At 31.8% G+C, this 16,720-nt stretch overlaps 1 protein-coding gene across 2 annotated transcripts; it reads right to left on the reverse strand.

Annotated features, from left to right (window-relative positions):
• Positions 1-3,055: 3,055 nt before the first annotated feature.
• On the reverse strand, positions 3,056-9,109 carry LOC107426620 (sm-like protein LSM5). Of its 2 annotated transcripts, XR_001582202.4 has the most exons (6): positions 8,564-9,109; positions 8,118-8,460; positions 7,885-8,008; positions 6,034-6,106; positions 5,618-5,714; positions 3,056-4,913 (listed from the first exon to the last, which is right to left on the reverse strand). XR_001582202.4 is itself a non-coding variant. In XM_016036846.4 (5 exons), the coding sequence occupies exons 2-5, from the start codon at positions 8,383-8,385 to the stop codon at positions 5,682-5,684; spliced, it is 498 nt and encodes a 165-aa protein (XP_015892332.3). In that variant the 5' UTR covers positions 8,386-8,460; positions 8,564-9,108; the 3' UTR covers positions 5,430-5,681. The 2 variants fall into 2 exon arrangements, 1 of the variants encoding a protein (XP_015892332.3); XM_016036846.4 differs by lacking the exon at positions 3,056-4,913 and having other exon boundaries at positions 5,430-5,714; positions 8,564-9,108.
• Positions 9,110-16,720: the final 7,611 nt, after the last annotated feature.

The following is a 16,720-nucleotide window of genomic DNA, read 5'->3' on the forward strand; positions in this document are numbered from 1 at the left end:
GACATGTCATCAACCGCTTCCCTTGATCCTTCCACGCCCACCATTTTGTTTTTTATTACAGTAATCAGTACGACAATGTTTAGAACTTACTTGGTCTCCCAAACTTCCATTGTTGTAAGTGCAATTGATATTATTAATTTTAACTTTATAAATAATATTATATTATAATATGCAATCTTTGATTTTAGTTTTATTTAATATACACAAACACACACAATAATTGGGATTAAGAAACTGCGCTATTTCACTGCAGCACAAGCTGCCCAGTTTGGAACCTTTACCGAAATGTATATTTAGGAAAATTCTCCAAAGTTTTCAAAAAGCTGGGATTTGGGAAAATCGGAATTCGCCTTGCTTGATGGTCTCCCTAGGCTCACAGAATATTCTGAACATGCTAAAGTTTCTGAATTAAATCTCAAATGTTTTATTTCAATCTTGATGAGCCTGTGATACTAAACAAATAAAACTGTTAATACAATTTTACATTAGGAAATTTGTGTTGAGTTGTAGAATTTGTTAGACATAAGTAAGTTTGATATAAATGATAAATTCATATTCTAATAACTTAAATTTTTAAGATTATTAATAATTTAATATACTATAAAAGCTCAAAATTTTAAAAATTTAAGTTTAATTCCATTGAAATTGAAAAGATAATTTAAAAAAAAATTCCAAAGTTAGAACTTGAATTGAACCCACTTCATCTAGATAAACAAGCGGAGGGAAGTTGACTTCAATTTGGGCATTTGAAACCAATATATATATATATATACATATATTACTGCTTTCATGTTATTTTTCTAAATAAAATATAAAAGAAATGCATAAAATGGGTAGAGAATGAAGGGAAATAAATTAATAAATTTTCTAAAAACAATCATATATATATATATTATATAGTGAACAATAATTCACCAAAAATATATATATGTTATATACTTTTTGTGAGCAAGGAGGCTAAGGCATAAAAGGAAACTAGACAACAACTAAAGAGGAAGCAACAATTTTAATTGAATCAGAAAAGACAATCAAAAAATATAAATTTGCACCTAAATTATAAAAGTGACTTCGACCAATAAGATATTTGCAATTATTTCCTTCCTTTTAGAAATAATTTAAAACAACCATATTTCAAAATTAGTTATTAGAAGAAAAAATAAAATTATCTTCTAATTGTACTTAATCCAAAAAAGAAGAATATTTTGATTTAGAAATTGTAAGAAACAAATAACGAGACTTTCATCCAAAAAAATAATAATAATAACAAGACAAATGCTTTCAAGTACATAGAAATGATGAGATGAAAAGGAGAGAGAATAGTAATAAATTGACTTTTTTTTTTTTTTTTTTGGGTAACACAATAAAATTAACTTTGTTTATCATTACAAATTTCATCGCCTTAAATAAGAAGAAAAGTAGCAAACTAGTTAAGATTTTGAAAAATTTTAATTTGGATAGCCAACGGTGCTAATTACAGATGTATTTATGCTGATATGTTATTGTTCACAAATTGCATCTAATTATAACAAATTTTTTTTATTTTAAAAATCTAAATAAAAAAATTAACATTTTTAAACAACTATGTAAATTATCAAATAAATATAAATTTTGTAATAATTGTCATCAATTGAGACAGACAAATATTTTTTTTAGACAGTTTGGATATGACAAAGGCTTCTATAAAAGTATATTTTTCTACACATTTATTCTTATTAAAAAAAGGAAAAAAATAGGAGTTTTTCCACACATTCCGATTCCAAATAGTACGGAAGTAGAAGTATTGGAAAAGCACACCCAATCGTTCACCCTTTCTTTATTAAATATTTATTATTGTTTCGTTTTATCATAGGTAATGGACGGGACTCTGGGGAAGGAGCCAGGAAGCCACGTACAAGGCTACAGAGTGAACTTACTATTTATATAAATAATTTTATATTTTGTCACAGAGAAAAAAAGAAGGTTGATCGAACAAGGTAACTATTGTAGGTATCATTTTTCTTTCCAGTAAACTAAATATTAACTCAAATAAAGAAAGCCTACTCAAATACAAATTAATGTTGCCTCAGTAAAGAAAAATAATAAAAATAATATAGTGGTCATTATCAGAATCATAAAGCATACCTGGGTCGTGCATAACTATTTGGTCGGTGTGCACCCATCGAATAAGGGCCCACCCAAGGCCAATGGCAACGAGCCAGGACGGGGGGTGGAAGAAAGAAGACGGCATAGTAGTATAATATAACCAAGTTCCACAGGATCACAACCCAAGCATACCAGAAAGACCAAAAAAACCCCAAAACCAAGAGAGAGAGATAAATGGTGGTAATTATTAACCAAAACCAAGACGGTACAGAGACAACGGAGGTGGTGGAGATGGAGGTGATCATGATTCGAAAGAAAGCTGCAGCGACTGTAATTCCGGCAAAGAGAAGGTTAGTGAAGACTCTGATGCTTCATTCTATTCTCCGACTTATCGCCGGAGCTATTCAATCCCTGCAGGATCACAACGCCAATGGCAATAATGGCGACTTCAACGCCAATCGCATATACCCATATCCACCATAGACGACGACGTCGTATAACGACTCCTCTGTCTTTGAGCCGTACGTGCCGGTTGAATCCAAGGGTCTTAAAATTAAAGCACAGCTAGCCAACTTGTTTGTATTTCGCAACTTTCATTTTATAGTTTGACAAAGTTTGTAATTATAGCTTCTGGGTAATTATATTTACTTTTCATGTTTCCTAATCAGTACTCTGTACTAAAAAAGCTAGATTTTATTGTCATATATATATATATATATATATGGTATCCAATTCCAAAATCTCGGCTTTAACTGATTTTGATATTTATATAAGTACTGTTCTTTTCCCGGAATAGTATATCTGTAAATATATATATATATATATATATATGATGGAAAGCTTAGTTCAAACTCATTTACAAAGAAGTAGCTGGCCAAGTAGGAAGACAGAAGAAGAGATTATTGATGAAAACCATGGAGTTGAGCGATCCCAAGACTGCCAAAATAAAATATATATGATGATGAAAAAGAAAGAATAAAGGTGACCCTTTTTAAATTAATAATTTATGAATACAAATATCATGAATCATAATCCGACCGTGGTGATTGGCCGTAATATGTTACTATTAATGATAGATAGATCATAGGTGTGGCCCTTTTTGTCTCTGGGTTGGTCTATTTTATCATCGTTCGTGGGTCCAAATGATGGTACGGTGCGATGTCAACGAACTCTTCGCCGGAGATGAAAATTCGGCTACGATTCACTGGCGGCGAAAATGGAGGAGTCAAGAATAATACATGCAGAGTAGAGTAGAAACCATTTATTATCTAACCCACCGCCGTCTTTATCCCTTGAGCCCCTTTGGCTCTGTTTGTCTGAACGTCTCTTCATTTTTTTATTTTTAAATTATTAATTTTTTTTTCTTTTAATTTTAAAATCTTCTATTTTTGTCAAAGTCTGAGCTCCTAAAATCTTCTGCTCTTCATTTGTCGTCGGGCGCGTGTAAACCACAGACCGAAGCTGATTTGGCAACCCAAACAGGAGGATGGAGCTCCAGCGGCGCGCTAATAAAACCGCCGGCCTTTCTGTACTTCCATGCCGTCCCGGTCCTAGCCAACCCGATTAACCCCCGCCCTACGCGGTGCTAGCCCATGATTTTTTTTTTAATTTTTTTTTAAGTATTTTATTTCCCTTTCTTACCAATTTTTATTTCTTTAATATGGAACAAAAAATAATCTCAGAAGATTTGATACTTTCTAAATTTTTACGTGTTTCTTTCTTTGATAAATTGGGGAAGATGGATTTTGTAGAGCAAATTTCTAGTTATCACGGAGTAACATAGTTTTTTTGTTTCTTTACTCTTAGTAAAAATTTAGGCGTGCTTGAATTTTGATGTGACTTGGCCATGGTCGGTGGGAAATGGCTATGATGGATTATGTTTTTTCTTTTTTGAGATAAAATGTTGGAGGGTATGTAGAGCGATAAAGATGGGCCGCAAGACCAAACCTGCTCATGGAAAACTTGTTTTTGAGAGTGTGTTTAATATGTTATTTTTATTATTCTTATTTTTTATGATTTGTTATATATTTTTCTGTTTGACTATTGGTGACTTTCACTCATTCTTAATAATAATGAATGTATTAGTGACGAATCTAGTAAGCTTTTTTAGCAGCTCCAAGTTCATTATTTCTTGGCTTTTACCAGATATGCCAAATTGTTCTTCGTACCTTACAATATGTTTTCTCAGCCTCCTACGGGATTTAAACGATGCGTTTTACTCTTTCTATTCATTTATTTATTTACTTATTAGCATTATTCTCATTTTTATTATTACTCACCACTATATAGTCTATAACATTTATTTTAATGTCAAATTGTTTGAAAGAGGAACATCTATTGGTGAGAGAAGAAATCAATCAGACCAACCTTTTATATGTGAAGATAAAGCGCCTTGGATTCCCTAAGAAAACAGAAACGAAAAAAAAAACAAAACAACAAAAACAAAAATAAACGAAGCATTTGTAATAAATCAGACCAAACAGTCAAAGTCAAAGCAGGAAGAGAAAAAATCAGACCAACCATATTTTTAGAATTTGCTAAAACAGACTTGTTGTTTACTCGGGAAAGGAAAAAGAAAATTGCTACATCAGTCATTAAAACCCGGCTGAACTGAATATGAAAAACTGAATATGGTTTACCAGGTTAATGACCTTCAATCTAAATATTCATGATTGTCGGAAATAATTGAAGCTAATCATAAATGTCACTCATGCTCATCACCAACACCATCATCAATATCCTTTGCAGCGCTGTTATAAACGCCCATTCTGATTATCAGCAGCCAAAACTTGTATATTCTTTTATTTTCCAGTTTCTCTGTCGTCAATCACCTAGTATTTATTGAATTCACGTTTAAAATGAAATGATTCAGACAAACAAGTATCAGCATTTTTATTTTTTTTTCTGGTCCACAATGTTATTATCAAGTTACTAATGAAGCGATAAAATTCGGTTGCAGCCAACACATGCTACTACAAAACCTGATTATAAAATTATATGTCGCCGCAATGAGGGTCGTTTCTGCACAAGAAAAGCAAGGAAACAGCATGGAAGAAGAATATGTGTAGAAGGTGTTGGGCAATAAAAGGAGAAGTTCAAGAGAAGGTTCTGTGTAGGGGAACAGAAAAAGCAGGCTAAGAGTTTGAAATAGGCAGATGAACATGAGGTTATTATGCTCCTCTTGATTAGCAATTAGGTTAGACATTTTAAATTCTCAATAAATGCAATCAGAAGTTGTAGGAACCAAAAATTGGTAACCCTTAAAGCAGATAAAAAATATAGCCAAAAGTTTCTTAAATTATCACCAAACAGAGACAGCAATGAAAACCGTTTATGATATGTCAATGTATGAAAAGGCCATTAAACATTTAAAATGATAAAAGGTAAAGGTTATATCAATGTATTTAACAAAAATAATGAGTAATTAAACATGACTAGAAAATCCCTTTACGATTATCCTACAACCCGTCACCTAGTAAAAAACAAAGTGCTGATATAGAAATAGAATCTTTGAGACCTAAATTCTCATTATTACCTATAAGCTGTCAGCTCCCACCACATGATGAAAGATCGTTCACTGCATAGACATCCATTGTTACTCACTCAGATTCAGGTGAACCGCCAGGGACAAGCTGCAATATGCAAAAAGATTTTTAGAACAGCGATTTTAATTTCTTAAATAAATATTCATCTCCTTGTTGGGCTGCTTTTCCGTGAGCATTTATACCAGCAACTGACTGAAATGAGCTTAAAGATGAGAATTTTAATAAAATAATAAATAAATCATATTTGGGATATTGGATCTTTCTATGCAAACATTTTATCCATCTTTTCAAAAGAATCCCCTGGACAATTCATTCCAAAGTTTTCCATGAAAATCAAAACATACATAATAATAAGGCCAATACTGCTTATGGTTTCAACCATACAAAGAAACCATATCTCACTTACAATGGCAATGTTGTTTCCGTTCAATAGAATCTGGTCAAGCTTGGTTATCCGTCTTCCTTCAGCAGTGATCTCACTGACATTTGAAATAGAGAAGCAGGATACCAAACAATCACGAACCCTTGCAATACAAGGTTTAACAAATCACAAAACTAGACTAATCGTTGTGGTAAGACATGCAGATGATACACAAGCAAAAGAAAGCTGAAAGTCAAGGGCAATGGGGTTGCCAAAGCCAAAACAGTTACAGTAGCAGCACACAATTAAGCAATAATATCACTTAGAGCCATACAAGAAAAATCAGAAATGTTTATGTTTACCATTAAAAGAACAAAAACTGTACCAATTGCTCAAAACTGGAAAATAAACCCCATGCAGGTAATAAGATACATGCAAAATGTATGACAAGCCTAAAACTGATGGGATGTAAATGGTTATCACTTTTCCATTTTGCTTGAAAGATAGGAAATATAAACTAAAAGGAAAATATAAACTAAAACATTTACATGTATCATTTTGTACTCATAAAGTATCTATTGACCAACCACTATTTCATATAAAAGCATTGCATCTGATAACTATCTATCTAATGGAAACACTTCTATAAATCAGATATTGTTCACATATGCGAAGCTCTAACACATAAAAGATGCCATTTCAAAACCCTCCTTTTAAGTCCGCTCCTAAACTAACATAAATCTACCTTTCAAACAATCCTCCTATGAGAGCCTCAACTCAAAGAACTTTTAGTAATCATTAACTCAGCTAATATCCATTCATCCTATGTCTCAAGCATTACAAGCTTGTATCAATAATTTGAGTTACTTCAGAAAGATAACTAGTTTTCGTTTTCTAACAAGATTGAACATAATTTAAGTTGAAACAAGTCAGAAAACATGGAAGAAAATTGATAGATAGATCAAAATAAAGAAATAAGGGTATGCTCGGGTTTGCAAAATATGATATATGGAGCACGGGACAGTTTGTAGGTGATTGGTTCTAAAGTATATAAATCGGTAGAAAGAGACAAATGCCATGCCACCTGCAAGTCATTTCAGCGCACAAACATCTGTCCCTTCACTTTGGTGCTTTTTTGTGTTAAATCTCAGAATACACATTCTTGAAGATGAGAAGGAGTCCACCGTCAAGAAAAGTTGACAATAGAAATTAAAAAGATTTAAGGGGTTTGGTTTTTTGAGTTTCTATTACTAAAACCTTTTAATTTTACAATTATTCAAAGCACAGAAAATAAGTGCAAAAATGAGTTCAGCCCTAGCATTCAAGAAGTATACTAAAAAACCTTCAAAATGAAAAGGGTAAAAAAAAAAAAAAATTAAAGGCAAATTTCGGTATAGAGTTCAAAATGTTTTTGGAAAAAAAAATAGATGTGCAGGTTTACATCCATGGAAAGAAGAAATGAAAAGCAACTTAATGTCTTAATCCACACAAAGAAATCCCAGCATTTTCCAATTTAGTCACCAAAATCTTGGGGCCATCAAATACTTCGAGATTTCTCTTAAAACAGCCTTCAACCCCATCCTGCTCGATGTTCTCTTATTCTCATTCTCGTGATATACATAAACGAATGGTTAATTTAAGCATTATACAAGCATGGAATAAATAAATGGGAGACAAGCACAGAACCAATTTTTTAATCCTACTTTATTCTTCCTTTCTCAAAATTTCCCGGCAACCAAACAGAAGAAGGAAGATAACCCAGAAACAGAAATTCAAATAAATCAATCCGCCAACTTGCATAATCACTAATATAGGAATAAAACTAGCAAAGTAAAATAAAAATAATATGCATTAGGGATTTCTAATCTGAGCGCAATGTAAGCGAAAGAATCATACTATTCGGTGACGTCTTCGAGGACCATGTTGACGTAAACATCGAATCCCCTAAGAGTGCCGACGAGCTCCTTGTCACCCTTCATTATTACCCATATTTTGGAACCTATGCAGCGGTCGATCAACTCTGCAAAATTTTCCACCAAACCAAAACCATAAAAAAAAAAAGGAAAAGAAATCAAACTTTTTTCCCGTTTGATTTTCCCCGAGAAAGTGATAGAAAGAGAATGGCAAACCTGAGGGGAGTAGCTGTGAAGGATTGTTAGCCATGGATGCAGAAAACTCTGGCCGTGGTAGAAGCCGATGGTTATGGAGCTCCTCTCGGCTGCAAATAAGAGCTGCGAAACTTGAAAGTGCGCTAAAAAGCTTGGAGCAATCACCCGGTTCTCTTGGTCTGTATCCTAGATCAACCACCTTGGTGGATCCATATCCACAACCATCTGATCTGGGACATCGGCACCCTCGAATGGTATCTTCAATAACTAGTAGGTCTAGTACGTTCATAACTTGATATCCTGGAGTTGGGATTCAGTTATCATGATCCGACCCACACCAAAGACCCAAGATTGAGTACCAGAGCTGCTCATAGCAACGTACCAAAAAGAAGAATTTGATGAGTTCATATTCTCCAGATTTGACTATAAACCAGATAGTGAGGATGAAAAAAAAAAGCATAAGCTACCTCGTTCGTGCTTCCGTCTTTCCCGCTGCCATCTTCGGTGGATGTCCCCCTATCTCTTAAAGCTTCTATGCGAGCTTTCTTGCCTAGTGACTAAGGATTTTCACACTTGGTGGTCTGGATATGCGGCGAAGGTTTTTCATAAACCAGTAACTGAAGTGTTAGAGGGATTCTCTTTCGAGAAGAATCCCGGGAAGAAGGAGTCAAATCAGCCTACGATCATCTACTGAAAAGGGGGCCGGGCGTAGCGCGTTCTTTTTTGGGACACATAGGCTATTACAGACGCATCATTAAACACTTTGCGAAGCGCGGAATGGACTCATTGCAGAAGAAAGGTATAACGGTTGGGGACCGGAACAGGATTAAGCCTTTAAGCATGCCGATAAGTGTTTGCTGTCAGTCCCGGTTTCCGGATTGGAATAAGGCGTACTACCATGATTCCAGGGGCTTCTTCCTCTCATTATTCCAATTCTCCTCCAGGGCCCTGTCACGGCCCGCTTTCTCAGTTTTATATTTGTTTTTTTAATTTTGGAGTTTTCGGTGGAATATACATAATAAATTGGATGGGCATTCAAATTTAGAAATTCTTTTCACGATACCATTTAAACACTCTACACTCACATAAATTTTAATTACGGATAATATATTTTTTATTTTACCTTTTCAAAGTAAATATTTTTTATATTTGAAAAAAAAAAAACTAAATATATTTTTTTAAAACTTTCTGCCATTAAAGAGTATTAGCACCGTTTATGGCATGGTACGTTGGGTACCGCACACTTCCGACCAGCATCCCTTTTGCGGTTTTTTTTTTCATAATTCTTAATTTTTTTTATTATAATTATATATTTTCATGTTTATAATTTTATAATTTTATAAAAATATCCTATTATAATTAAAAAAATATTAAAAATATATAGTATAATATATGTTGTTTTTAATTTTAAAATGTTTTATTTATTTATTTATTTATTTTAAATCATCGCGGAAGGTTTTTCAATCAGTATTCAATTTTTCGATGCTGTCGGTAACTCTTTTCAACTTTTGAGGTGGTAGATGGTACTTGAAGTACAAAATAATATATAAACTAATTAAGAGCGAAAAAGGAAAAAGAAGAAGATTTATTTATTTATTTTTTTGTAATGCGAGGGGTCTACTAACTTCCTCTGAGCTGTACATTTTTCTGATGTAAGGTGCATATATTCAACAAATATTATATGTAAAAAATAAATATTTAATAATTAAAATTAAAAAAATAAAAAGATATTTTAATATTTTTAATAGATAAACAACTTATATAGAATTACTTTGATATTGCAATTAAAATTAAAGATGTAAATTAGTGGAAATAAAAATATCGATTAAGAAGCAATGTACGAATGAGGACACGTGAACTTTTATTTTGGAGGAATAAATCTTTAAAATATAATAGTTTATAAAAAATTATTGCATAATTCCCATCCTTTTGTCACAATTTTTGTTCTAAAAATAAATTGTAGCCTTGGCCTTCATTTTTGTCATTTTTTTTTTGTATAAATATTACATTAGTTTGTACTCAATCACGTTTAAAATTTATAAAATATTAATAAAAAAAGTAAAGCATCCAATAATAAGGCTACCATGACTGTGTCCATAAATTTTATATTTGTGGTCCTTGAAAACATGAAAAAATGAGGTTACGTTATTACTTTTGCAAAAATAGGTTATGGATCGAAATTTATATTTAGTCATAAAAAAAAAATAAAAAAAAAGTTAACTTCCAAAGAGATGTTTGCATTAATATTTGTATCATTTTTTTTTGAAAGAAGATTTATATCATTTAAGAGTGATTTCAACTTCTTGTTAAATTTGTAAATTTGTTCAGATATTTGAGTCTGTTATTTCATAAAATAAATAATAAATTAAATTCAATATTTATATGAGAAAAAAAAATAACAAGACAATAATGAACACGCAACACACATCGTCATTATTATATAAACTATAAATAAAGAAAATGACAGGATGAAGATGATATGGGATCAATGAAAGATAAATTAAACTAAATTTATGTTGGTGGTTAGTCACAATTCAAAGATAATCTGTGTACAAAATAAAATGGTTGGTTTGACATGATAAATTCAATTTGAGATTAAATATATATATATATATATATATATATTAAGGAAACACATATGTTCAACTCAAATTAATCAAAACCCGTTCTATTTTTTTTTCGTATCTTCATTTTCTATTGATATTCAACATCAATTTAGCTAAAAGCTAGTTTATAATAGCTTCTGTTCAAAAAACTTTATTTAACATAAATTTACCAAATTTTTAATTTTAAACCCAAATAAACCGATTCAAAATCTTAAATATATAACAAATTACTCAAAAAATATCATATATTAGCTAAATTTAAAGCACACTACATAAAAATCAATTTTACAATATATACAATATACACAGCAATAATATCTATGATTTTACAAATAACCCAGTTAAGAAAAGGAAAAAAAAAAAAAAAAAGATGATACTTATCGAGGGATACTTACTGAGGAAGAATGATGAAAGCCAGAGTAATAAAAAAAAATAAAAAAAAAGGAAGAAAGCAAGGTTTTTATTTGTTTTAAATGGAAAGCTTTGCAAAATACAAACAGTGCTTTTAATGGTATACTGGACAAAGGGAAAAATAAAAGAAGGGTATGTACATCATTTGCAATTTTTATTAAAGTTAAAATGAATATAAAAAGATAAAAAAAAAAAAAATCACAAACAAATAGATAAATATATTAAAGAAGAAGGGTAATGGACCAAATTCCTCTTTCCACTTATTTAGGTGATATTCCAGGCCCGACTTCCTACTCAGTGTGTAGCTACAGCCTCGGTCCGTTTTGCCACTAACTGTTTGGGCTTGCTTTCTTGATTTTTACAGCACAATCATCCATTATTGGGATTGATCTTAGTGGCCTTGGACCAGGCCCATAGCAGTTTCGTAATAAGTATTTAACAACTGCTGGCCTGCTTAATCAGCATGATAACTAATGCCCAAGAAAAATTATAAAATAAAAAAAGTTGCAGCCCTAAGCTACAAACATTTATAATTCTATATTTTTTGTATATAATATTTCAATCTCTTGCCCTTACTTTATCGATGTTTATAGAGTGGCCCCATACACCAAAGTTGTTCTCAATAGTGGCGCTCCTCTACCTGTTAAATCTATTTCCTCTGCCGATTTTTATTTTTTATCAATAAATGGATCTGTAAAACAGCAACTTTGGTGCACATAAAACATATAATATGAATTAGTTCAATGAATGGACCCCCTTTCTTTACATTTACATTACCTCCAAAACTTTAATGCAATAGTTGTATAAAAAAATCAGGTAGCTTGTGCATGCTCCTTTATAAAAAGCATTGTCTTTCTTAATTTGTTTCTGCGCTTCATCTCTATTCCATTTATTACCATTTTCTTTCCTGAAGATTTGAAGATTTAATAGGGAACCAATGGAAACTCTTTAAGTTAATGAAAGTTACTGAGAATGACTGGTGAGTTTTTGCTTATAGCAAACAGATTTATTTCTGAAAAGTATTTGATAGTTTTCATTAATTAGATGAACAATTTATTGATTTGAAAACCTAATTCGTCTAAAATTTCTATGTTTCTTGAGAATTTTGTGAGTTATCTCTTGTTCATAGTGGAGTTTTTGAGATCTCCCTGCCTGTGGATGAAGGCAATTGCCAAACCATGTCAATTCTTTCGATTTTTGTTCTTTAATTATTTCTCTATATTTGTATGTGCGTAGTCTGTGTACTTTGACCGATTAAATCATCTTCCACTTGATGATTTGTACTGCTTGTTTTTCTTTCTAGCTCTTTTTTTAATTATTAGAAAAAACATTTTAAACTATTTCTCCAAATAAATAAAAGAAAAACGGAAAAATAAAAAAAGTAGGAATTGTCAAAGTTTTGCTAAATGCTTTTAGGCCACAACCGAACAAAAACCATCACTTTGCCTGAAACCGATTTTCGCGTTGTATGTGATGGTGACATCGTCCCCCTCATCATGTTCTAATATCCTTTTTTTACTTATTTAATCCCATTTAATTTAAGAAAATTAAATTCCAAACTTTACCATCTAATATATCCTATAAACAGCCCGATTGAGAAAGTGGAAAAAATGTTATTACACATGAAAAAATATAGTTTATCCCGGGGCTTATTGTTGGAATGTGTTTGAAGGAATTAATGGCTATGCTGGAGATATCTCAGAACCTTCCCTACAAAATGTATCCCCTTCTAAATTTTCGGTAAGCTTAGCGCTTAGTTTGGATGTTCGAATGAATTTTGTTTCTGACTGTTTGGTTATAAGGTTAAGGAATAATAATGTATTGGCAACAAATAAAAAATTTTAAGAAGAAAGAAAGAAAAAAAAAAAAAAAAAAAAAAAAAGAAGAAGAAGACGAAGAAAGAAATGCATTCCCATTAAAACAGTGAAAGAAAAGTGGTGGACAATGTTGGGGTCCCTCATTGTCTTTGTCTCTAATATTTTCAAGTTATTTTAATTGCATTACTCTGCCCCTCTTTTAACACGTGGGTGGGACTCGTAAAGGAGAAGCTTGCCATGGTAATTAACGTATGAGTTAACATAAGGAGCTATTTGGAATTTAATTTGGAATCATAAAAAATGAATAAATAAATAAACGAAGAGAATGATGGATTGGTTAGTTTTGTAACTCATGAAAATGCAACTCAAAACTTTTCTTTGGATAATTCTACCAATGTTATAAAATATGCTAGTGCTTTACAATCTATACAAATTTCTTTTAAAATTTATTTTTGTTAGATATATAATAATTTATAAATATTTTATTTTTAACAGCTTAAAATTAAACCTACATACAATTTAATCCATAATTTTACTTTGTTTGGATGTCAGAAAGACAAAAGGAAAAAAAAATTAGAGGAAACATAGGAATTTTTTTTTTTTGTTTCATATATTTGGTTTAGTAATTTGTAAGAGGGGGAAAAACAAAAAATTACCGACAAACTTTCACAGATATTAAAGAAAGGAGAAAGAGAGAGTTTCAAAGGAGAAAGAGAGAGAGAGAGTTATGAAGGAGAGAGGATTACGTGGGAGATAAAAGAAGAGAGAGAAAGAGAGGAGAGAGAAAAGAATATTAGAAGAGAGAGACATGAAAAGAAAAGTAAGATAATCCATATTATCTAATAATTTTTTTATATTTACTATTCATTTTATTTTTGAAGATTATTAAAATATTAAAAAACTATTAAAATTGTAATCCAGCAGGTAGTGATGATAGAATTAATCCTTTTCTGCCTCTATTTCTTCACCCCCTACTTATCAATAGAGGGTAGTTTTGTAAATTCTATTTTGGAGAATTTCCCTCGTTCCTCCCTCGGCTACTCTGTTTATTTAAACCTCCCAAAGCCCACTTGCAGTGCCGGTATAGACTCTGAGAGACGGAGAGGAAAAGTTCCTCGGAGGAAAAAAAAAGAAATGATGATTGTTCTGATTCGACAAGGCAAAGTTGTAGGGTACAAGAAAATGGAAGCGAACCCAACTGGAAAAGGAGAATGGTGTGGTGGAGGCACCGCAGCAGAGCAGCCACGGTTCACAGCAAAGCCAGAGAAGCCACGCTTCACACCAAAGCCTGGAAGCTTGTTTCCAAAGAAAAAGAGGTCAGTTAAGATGATGATTTTCCACTATATAACTCGAAGTTTCTGTTTTTCCAGATCATCGCCAGATTCCGCCTGCAACTTTGAGCCGGACATGGGCAATAGCTGTTTCATGACGGTCTCAAAGAAAAAAGGTGGAGCATAAGAAGATCAAGAAGATTCATCTTCTTTAGATCTATACAAGTTGTTTCTCTATTATCATCTGTAGTGCGTGTTTCTGTTTTTGTGGCTGTTTTGGTTTTCTGGTATGAATTATGGTTTAATCAACTTGCTTTTTGATTAATCCATCCGCAGAAGATTTTGGATTATTTGGATGCTTTTCATGGATTTTCAGATCGGTTCTGTGGTGTGTGTTTTTGTTTTGTGACTGTTTTGGTTTTCTGTATGAGTTATGGTTTAATTAACTTGCTTTTTGGTTGATCAATTCACGCGCGTCTCAGAAGATGTTGGATTTTTTGAATGCTTTTCATGGATTTGACAAACGGTTTAATAGGAAAAAAAAAAAAAAAAAAAAACTTGATTGAGCAAATTGAAATGCTCTGTTCTCAATGAACGAGTTCGGAACGGAAATAAAAAGTAGGATCCATTTCCCATACAACTTTTAGGCTCTGGAACTCATAAAATGTGGATAAAAAAAAGGTGAGAGGAAAAGATGGGGAAAAAAAAAAAGATGTGGCAAAAAATAATAGATTCCTCTCAAAAAAAATTTTGTGGTTTAATAAAAATACAAGAAAAAAATGGTAAATCTGAAATTCTTTAGAAAAACTCTTTAATAAATTGGAGTTTTGCTTTGCTGAATTATCAGTTAGAGAGTAAGGAAAAACAGAGACAGTGTTTGAGAGAAAGAGAGGGTTAAACCACAAAAAAAAAAAAAAAAAAAAAAAAAAGAGGAGAAAAACAGAGAAGAAGGAGAGAGAGGATAGAGACATGGAGAGTGTTGTGTGAGAGAGAGAGAGAGAGAGAGGGTAGAGAACCCAATAATTTTTTCCAAAAAATTTCAATTTTGGAAGCATATAGAATTCAGCATTTTAATTTTAATTTTTCCTCTCGTTATTCCTTTCTTTTTTCTTTTCTTTTTTTTAAATTTATTTTAAAACGCAACATGGGTTTGTAAAATCCCTCTACTTTTTTTTTTCCCCACCTTAATAACCTAGAAAAGCCCATCCCTGAATTGCTTTTGGGTACTTTGGGATCCTTGTCTAAAAGGCGGATTGCATCAGGCCCCTGTGAGAACAAAAGCAATGCACCCCTACGAGAACAAAAGCAATGCACTTTTTTTTTTTCTTTTTTTTTTTTCATTTTCTTATATAATCTTCTCAATCAATTTGGAAAGTAGGATGATTTACATGGTAGGTTTTTTGCACTGTGATTGGAGCAGATTGATGTAGAACTAAGCTTCATTCATCAATGCTACCCAAAAGGAACCCAAAAAATAAAAAATAAAAAATAAAAACTATTATAAAAATGCATAAAAAGTGAAAATAAATAAATAAATAAAGAGAGCAATTCTCTCTGTCAGCAACGATAAGAACTAAATGAAGAGAACAATTCTCTCTTTTGTCAGCAACGATAAGGACTAAGTAAACTGTCATCAACCGCAAGACTTTCCCTGGCTCTTTCTACACCTATTTGCTGCTTTACGGTAATCAATAAAGTGAGACAGCATTTGGAACTAACTTGGTGTCCCAAACTTCCATTGTTGCAAATGCAACAGATATATTGATTTTGACTTTATTTATATATTTTATATGTTATATAATATTCAATCCTAATTTTCGTTTTACACACACACACACACACACACACACAATAGATAGGACAAAGAAACAGTGTCATTTTACGAAAATGTTGATTTTGAAAAATTCTCCAAAGTTTTGAACAAACTGGGATTTGGGAAAACCCGGAATTCGCCTTGCTTGATGAGCCTTCCTAGTCTCATACAATATTCTGGACACGCCAAAGTTTTATAAATTAAATTTCAATTTTTTTATTTTTTTATTTTTTTATTTTTTTATTTTGATGAGCCTTCCTACCTGTGATGCTAGACATAAAACAATTACCACAATTTTAAATTAGGAAATTTGTGTTCAGTGGGTAGAGTTCTCTGTGCACTGAAATTGAAAGGATAATTGAAAGAAGAAGAAAAATAATGGATTTAACCGCTTTTTCCATATATTTAACATTCTTTTGGTACCTGAAAAATGGCTCTTGATGTTTTTTTTTGGGTAAAAAAAAAAAAAATGGCTCTTGAAGTTGATTCCACCTGTATTGGGTAATTTTTCTCTCATAAACAGATTGAATGAATCTCTTTAGCGGTATCATTTTTGTTTTTGTTTTATTTTTTATTCTGTTTTTCATTATCATTGATATCAATTTCAATATATCTGTTAGGTTATCGATTTGCATATAGTGTCTGCGAGTGAAAGTACAATTGTTGTTTTGAAAGTTGAACTTGAATTTAATCCACTTCCTTTAGA

Source organism: Ziziphus jujuba, chromosome 9 (assembly GCF_031755915.1).
Source record: "Ziziphus jujuba cultivar Dongzao chromosome 9, ASM3175591v1".
NCBI classification, from domain to species: domain Eukaryota; kingdom Viridiplantae; phylum Streptophyta; class Magnoliopsida; order Rosales; family Rhamnaceae; genus Ziziphus; species Ziziphus jujuba.